Source organism: Wasmannia auropunctata, unplaced genomic scaffold (genome assembly GCF_000956235.1).
Source record: "Wasmannia auropunctata unplaced genomic scaffold, wasmannia.A_1.0 LD335976.1, whole genome shotgun sequence".
NCBI classification, from domain to species: Eukaryota; Metazoa; Arthropoda; class Insecta; order Hymenoptera; family Formicidae; genus Wasmannia; species Wasmannia auropunctata.
The window spans coordinates 1,708,528-1,716,122 of NW_012026914.1; the positions used below are offsets into that span (position 1 = coordinate 1,708,528).

At 38.7% G+C, this 7,595-nt stretch overlaps 1 protein-coding gene across 2 annotated transcripts; it reads right to left on the bottom strand.

Moving 5' to 3' along the window:
• Positions 1-2,980: 2,980 nt before the first annotated feature.
• On the bottom strand, positions 2,981-7,048 carry LOC105454770 (protein yellow-like). Of its 2 annotated transcripts, none has more exons than XM_011697646.1 (7): positions 6,885-7,048; positions 5,567-5,870; positions 4,651-4,780; positions 4,363-4,525; positions 3,928-4,287; positions 3,358-3,546; positions 2,981-3,273 (listed from the first exon to the last, which is right to left on the bottom strand). In XM_011697646.1, the coding sequence occupies exons 2-7, from the start codon at positions 5,841-5,843 to the stop codon at positions 3,100-3,102; spliced, it is 1,293 nt and encodes a 430-aa protein (XP_011695948.1). In that variant the 5' UTR covers positions 5,844-5,870; positions 6,885-7,048; the 3' UTR covers positions 2,981-3,099. The 2 variants fall into 2 exon arrangements, with proteins under 2 accessions (XP_011695948.1, XP_011695947.1); XM_011697645.1 differs by having other exon boundaries at positions 5,567-5,927.
• Between the last annotated feature and the right edge of the window lie 547 nt (positions 7,049-7,595).

Consider the following 7,595-nt stretch of genomic DNA (forward strand, 5'->3'; position numbering starts at 1 on the left):
TTCCTTTTAAAAAACAATATAAAAATGCAGATATCCGCTAAATTTAATTATTATTTTAATTTATAATTGTAATATCTATGAGCAAGCTTTTTATTTTATTAACAAAAATTATATATTCTCTTTCTCGGTAATTGTGTAATAGTATGCTTCATATAGATACGTGTATTATTCATCCGTAATCATTCCAAATGCATTAATCATATTTCTTCATGGTTTCTATAGAGGCAGCACGTGAAAGAGATAGTATTACTCGAATGTTACAGGCAGTTCCCGGTCGAGGCTGGCGCGTGTTTATCTTGAAAGTCTTCTATATAGATGGAAGCACCTATTCGTTCAGGAATACTTTCACCGCTTCCACGTTTATATTATTTTAAGCAAAATTCTTTGTACTTATATATGTATAGAACTTTGACATTTAATATTAAATATTAAATATTAAATATTTAACTTTTATTCCAAATTCTTAATAAAAATTCAATGTAATCTTCTACGAATAAAATTTCAATACGTGTGCAGTTAAAGGCATTACTGAAGATAATTTACCATTTATATTTTGAAGTTATTTTAGACAATTGTAATTTTTCTTTCATTTTTTGGCAAAAAGTCCAATTATGTGCGTAATTAATAACGTAATTAATAACAAATTTAAATCAGATAATATAAAATTACAAAATCTTGCTTAAGTTAATAGGAATAAAATTCCTGTCTTGTCCATTATCTTCAGAAAATTTAAGTGCCGTGACAGTGATTTTTACCGTCAACAGCATGATTTTTACATTTTTTGTATTCTCGCGGAAGTAAACGAGATTTCGACCTATAAGAAATAGAAGAGCCTCTCTACTTCAGTCAGACTGAAATAAATCAAGAAGATTGGGGAAGAGATACGAGAGTGGCTGAGAGTAACTTATAACGAGACTCACGTCGTCGCCGGTACCCCATAATTACTGGCGCCGATGAAAAAAAAAAAAGCGGACGGCCGCCGTGCAGCCACCTTTTAAAAAGGTGTTAAAGTGTGCTTTGTGCCCGCGCGTTCACGCGGGGTAGGTGTTAATTTAAAACAAACCTAAGGATAGCGCCGATTTGAAATCTGGCCGCCGTGTACTTTTATTCGCCCTGAAATTCGACCGGCCGATCTTCGCCTCAGTGGCGTATCGAGAAGAATTTTCGCTCTCGCCTTGATACTAGCAACTTTCTCGCCCAGTAATTAAACATTTAATTAAGTTGTGTAATACGACTTACTTTAATCGAGAATACAACTTAATCTTTACTATTGTTAACTGTATATAATATATGTAGTGAATTATATTTGAAAATAAATTTATTTTTTTTTGTAGTTTTGTAACTTTTACCTAGAGAAATAAATTATAATGATAATATTGTGATTATTTTATACAAAAAAATAATAAAAAAATTATTATAATATAAATATATTTTATACACAACAATTCGTTTATTAAATACGGATTTTTTGTAAAAATTTGCAGGTTCGGTAATTTCAGAACGCGCCACTGCGACGGCAGATTTTCGTATATAACATGTAATCAGCACAGCAGTTTCGAACCAATTTTTTTTATGTTTACCTCCGGGCAGTGTGGCCCTTCGCACCTTCCCATTTTTTTCTCATCACTCAAAGATGATTTTACGACTCGCGTCCACGGAGCGATGGGCAACGCCCTCCAGAAAATCTAAAGCAAGCTGATCTAGATGCATAAACTATGCGGAATATACAGCAGAGTGAACAATGGGAACTATTGTTCCCATTGTTCCACATCAAGTTGTATTACACGATTAATTGTATTATATTGCACAAATTATTTGACATTTATGTCATTAATATCCGTGCGATGCGACTCGTCTTATTATCACGTAGGACAAGGGGCAAGAGGACTTAACGATGCGCGCGGGCAATTTTTCATGTGATGCTACATCCGATAATAAAAGAGATAAGAGGACCGACTTTTCAGGCAAGCCCCGAGCGCGTATCTAATTCATTACAGATTCGATCGATCTTCTTCTTCTTCTTCGATCCGCAATGCACGCGGTCCAGGCGCTAACGAGACAGCTCCAGAGCCATTAAGATCCCGGCTTATCACGATCGGGATGCAGCACGCGAAAAGAGCCCGTTTTCCAAATTGAAAACGCGCCGATATCGCGACGGACAATCGGCGAGGCGTATCTGCTTGCCCTCTAATCGCCAGTTAGTCCCGAGCCCGAGCGCCGCGATCTCTCTGCCGATTTATCGATCCTCCAGAATTAGCATTCGAGGCGTGCATCTCGATCGCGGATCTCTCGGGGGCCGCAGCCACGTAAATTTTAGGGCTACGCTCGCAACTCGGGGATAGATCTTAACCATGATCTATGCGTAAATCATCGACTCGCTGCTCCGACGAGTAGATCACGCACAATACACTCGCCGTGTTTATACGGCCGGAATATAATAAATCAAGAGATATTAATATCGCGATGTATAATGATGGCTTTTACGTCAAAGGCTCGTCGCGCACTTCAATAGACCGCGATTACTTCGGAGCGGTAAATCCCCGACGCCGCGTGCCGTAACGTAAAACGCAACAGAAACGCCGCGTGCATTGCGTCGCCCGGAGAGAAAGAAAGTTCTAATCCTGCAGCCCCACGAAAACAGACCGAGGCGCGTGGCCATATTTTACGGGTGGGGGCGTGAAACGGATAATTTTCGAAGGAAGCAATATCGGATCGTATATCAGGCCGCAGGAACGGCCGCCGTTCGGCTTCAAATTATCGGAAACGAGGGCCAAAACTAATGGGGCCCCTCGTTGGACCATTTGGCTCCTGCGGGGCACGCCTGATGCTGATTCACGCCAATCCGCTCGCTATTTTCGCGCCGCACGAGCCGAGGCTCGTGGTCGCTTCTTCGTATTATATCAAACACACTCGATATCCGAGAAGCTCCGTGCCTCGAGGGGAGTATAAATATGTGGAGGGGAATACGTTCGAATATTTCTATGAGGTTTTCACTTTTTTTTAGTTTACTCAAATCTACATTCTCAAAACACGGAAAAAATGAATATACTGCAGCGAATCGGGCGCGGAAATGTATATGTAGCGAATGAATCGTCAGTACTACCAGATTTGATTCTTGGTATATCTCCACGGCATGTTGTCGCAGACCGTCCCGGAGATTGCTGCCTGAACCGGCATGGTGAGTATTCTGAAGTTCACATCCGTGTAATTCAGGGACGACAGCAAGAAGATCGGCATCCGATCAGACATGATCCAGAGTAAGCCGCGCTTCACCTACGGTAAAGAGTAAGCGAGAGTAAATGAAGATGATGGGGTTTCATAGTAGGTAATTAGTCCCCCTTGCGGAACGTTGTGCACCTTAATATCTGCTGGGAATATCAGAGCCTCGTCGTGCCTGGCGACGATCGCCTGATTGATCGGCGCGTAAGGTAACGCAGAATTCCAACAGCCGATTGCGTTCCGATCAATTAAGTTGAAGAACTGAAGTCCGTTCTCGTCCATTACGGATGCCGTGCAATGAGAAAGCGGACCTCTCGACGACAACACCTACATTGCAAAAAAAGGGAATGAGATACAATAACCGTACATAATTTGTAATGGCACATTTAAGATCTAGAAGAGAAAGACATAAATAAATTATACGACATTGCTCTAAATGTGCTAAAAGACAATGGACTCAATAAAAGAAATAAAAGAATAATTAAGAAAAATCATAAAAATAAAGGATCTATTGAACAACGTCTCGCAATAAAAAATATCTCAAATTATCAAATGTAATTTTTCATTTTTTTAAAAATCGATATATAAATTTAAAAAAGACATAAAAATTTTATTGTAATAATTCTCAAAAGTCCGGACATAACTCAAAATAAAAGATAAGATCTTTTCAAAATGTGATCGTTAAATAAAGATATTAAAAAGACATACTTGAAATTCATAATAACTGTTTTGAGACAACTGCTGGTCTCTTAGAATCCTCGTGGACACCGCGAATTCTCGATAGCTGCTGAGAGGATGAAAGAAAAGTGTTCGATAGCCGTCCGCTAATATTGGCGACAGGCTCATACCAAAAATACCTTCGGTTCCCCACTGGAAGTTCAATCCTCCTATATTGTAATCACCCGCCAGAGGATCCGGCATGAAGTAGCTGTGCGTTATTCGCCAGGATGTATTTTGCTGCCACGAGTACACGATCAGGCCGTAGCCGAGTTCGTCCGACATATAAGCGAAGGCATCATCGCAACCGCCTTTTCCCAGATCAACCGCGATGTTGGCGATAAAAGTGTTCTACGTAATAAAAATTGCAAAGTTGCATAAAAAAATCGTGTCATGTGCGTGTCAAATGCGAAAAGAACTGTATACTTGATTAATGTCTTGCGGTCTGAGCCTGTATTGCCTCAACAGCTTATCCGTGGTCAAGTCGAATACGTTCAAGGTGTAAGGACAGACTTGTACAGTAGTGTCATCAATTCCTATTGTTCCGGTATCCAACACCCACAGTCTATCACACGTATCCACATGAATCCTGGAAGAAAACGCTTTACAAATTTACAAATGTCATTGATATTATATAGAGGATAGAAAGAGATAATTTTAATATTTCTAATGTACGTTGATTCATTAAGATTGATTAAACTTTCTATTCGTCACCTGTAAACAGTGGTCAATCCACTGCCACAAACGCCAGCCTTATTCTGGGCCCAATTTGGATAAGGTATAAGCTTCGGCGATCTACCTTGATTAGTGTCCAACGGTATGTAATTCAATGTAGACGGTACTCCTGTGTACAAGACTATATTTAGAATCTACAGTTACGTTATCACCTTATCTATACATTTTATAATTATTTTTGAAGTCAATAATAATTAGTATTCAAAGTATGAAAAAAATGTAAGACAAAACGAACGTTACATCATGTCAGAATCATCGATTCGCAATTAGATTGGTGTAAGAAGAAGAATGCAAGAGAAACATAGAGAAAGGAAGGAATTGCGGAGAGTTTCCGCGAGGGTCTCCGAAGGAAGTGAAGGGGAGACGAAGGGAACGGAAGGGTAGAACATTAAAGATCTTACACAGCGTGCCGCCGTCATTGTCCGGCCTTTGTGCGACACAAAAAACGGTGGCGCGCGCCAACGTATATAATAAACATAGAGCGTGCAAAAAGATGGAGTGAATAAAGGGGGCAGCGAGGGCTTGAATAAACCCGTTCTCGTCGTCGTGTTTCCCTTCTCTCGGCGAGCAGAGAAGGCGGGGGAGGGGGAGAGTGTCGAAGGGACCGTGAAGGTGGAGGCGGAGGTCGACAAAGACAGAAACGCTCCCATTGAGTGCACACTCGCGGTTTTTCGGCGCTTTTTGTCGCGGGCCGGAAGTCGCTCAGACAGGAATCGAGGCGTGTACCTCCTATGGCGATCTTCCGCGTATTATGCCGGCGTCTGCTTCCGGTTCATGACTTTGAAGCGTCGCGCTTCGTTTTTGGCAATAGGCCCCCATTTGTCTGTCGCGCCGTAAGACGTTAATCGTGACAATAGCGAAGCCGTAATTAATAACTAATATTTCGGACATTCACCATCGCGCCATCGTGGTATCGTGACGAACAGCTTATTCCTCCAGATTTCGATGCCGACCGGCAGAGAGTTCTCCGGCACGTATTCACCGTTCGCTATCGCTAATTGTCGGCTGCGCTCGTCGGGATAAGCGAAATCCATTTTTTTCCAGGTGAACTTCTCCAAGAGCGGAGCACGTCCAAACTGCATGCCCCATAGCTGAATCCCATCGACATTTCCGGTTCGTAGTAACAGGAAGGTCGAAACGAGGACGCAATTCCAGATGCAATAATTTCTCATTTTTATTTTTATTATTTCTCTCCCTTTCTGTATGTAGAAATACATTTGTCTATTATATTAAAAATATCTTCATATAACAAAATCCTGGAAAAATAACAAGTAAATATTACATATTCTAATAAATATTATATAAATATTATATAAATATTTCCCATATACATCTATATATATTTACGTCAAAGCCTAATTTACATTATGTTTGTTATACATAAAAATAATTACTTGTGAAAACTTTCGTAAGAAAAATGTTAATTGTCCGTCTACATGTAATACCCAATAATATGTGCATGTGTACTTATTACATTTTTTGCACAGACATAAACCTGTATTAGCACATTTAATTAGATTGCGCGCATATGTGTATATATACTTGCGCGTATATACTTTCGATTTTGTGCAAGAATCTTTGTATAAAAATAAAAAATAAAAATATGACACAAAATCTCTCCATTTATAATGAAAAAAAAAATTGGGTTCGGAATCTGGAAAGATTATCGATGTGTAGAAAAATTCAGTAAAGAAGATAGAATATTACGACATGTATTAACTATCCTTATCATATCTCTAACCGGTTTTAATGTGTATCATAGACATGGATATTGTGACACTCTTTATCTCTCCTAATTTAGGGTAGAAATATATATTATGATAATATGGAAATTAACTTTCTAATGCAATGTTGTATAGATAAAATTAATTAGATAATGATGTAAAAATTTACTAATACCTGATAAACTAAATGTCTTCTCTAATGACGACTAAATTTATTTGATAAATATATATATTTATTAAAATTTAATATATTTATCAACATTTAAATATATTTAATATATTTATAAATATATTAAATATATTAAATAAATGTACCGTTTCCTCTTACAATAATGACAATAATGCATAATTTGTGAATTAAATTTTTGTTTAATTTCAATTTTAATTAAGGTCCATGACCTTACAAGCTACAAACTATTTTGTGCCCTTCGATATTTACCGCGTTTATCCAACGACACGTATGCGGTATAGCCCGAAACTCTATCGTACCTGATCGCAGGAATAGCGTAGACGAATTAATTAATGAAGTTCTGAGAAAAACGTGATGAAAGAAACGGAGAACAGAGTTTCCATGCTCCAGTCTTCTAGAAAGTCCCCGTCGCTCTTTCAGTCTTAAACTGCGTGTTCTGTAAAACGCTCACCATATATATATGGCACTCAGCTCTACGCGAAACCATGCCCCATACCACGTGGAAACCTATGCCACGCGCACGGAGAGAAATGCATCTTGGCATCGGTGCGTGCAGCACTACCTATGCTCGCGCACTTTCCAAGCCGTCAACCAGTACGGATATCGAATTACGCACCTCCACTTATGCGTTTCGACGCGTCGATTTAGCTTGACTACAGGAGAGGAATTTCACGCGTGCCTTAACGCTTCGGTACCGGTTCTATCAGCACTATCAAATAAACGTAATTAGTTGTTGAATTAAAAAAAAAAATCGTATGTCACATTTTTATCAAGTCATATCTGAATTACAAATTTGTCGACAAATTCAGCGTCGATTATTAAATTATATTACACAGAAATAAAATTATTCTGCCATCTCAATATTAAGTTTTAAGAAAATGTTCCTTCCTATATTTCAATGAATGTCATTTTGTTAATTTTTACATCTGATGAAAGTCGCAGACTAAAAAAAAGCACTAATTTCCTAATTGTAAAGTAAGGAATGATATATTTATTCCCTAAAAAGTTGC

Excerpts from the sequence above, each read along its gene's own strand:
- LOC105454770 (XM_011697645.1), bottom strand. The coding sequence starts at position 5,888 with ATGTATTTCTACATACAGAAAGGGAGAGAAATAATAAAAATAAAAATG. Across the intron at positions 4,781-5,566 it reads GATACCACGATGGCGCGATG|GAGTACCGTCTACATTGAAT; the intron begins GTGAATGTCCGA and ends TCTTGTACACAG. Across the intron at positions 3,547-3,927 it reads ACAGTTATTATGAATTTCAA|GTGTTGTCGTCGAGAGGTCC; the intron begins GTATGTCTTTTT and ends TTTGCAATGTAG.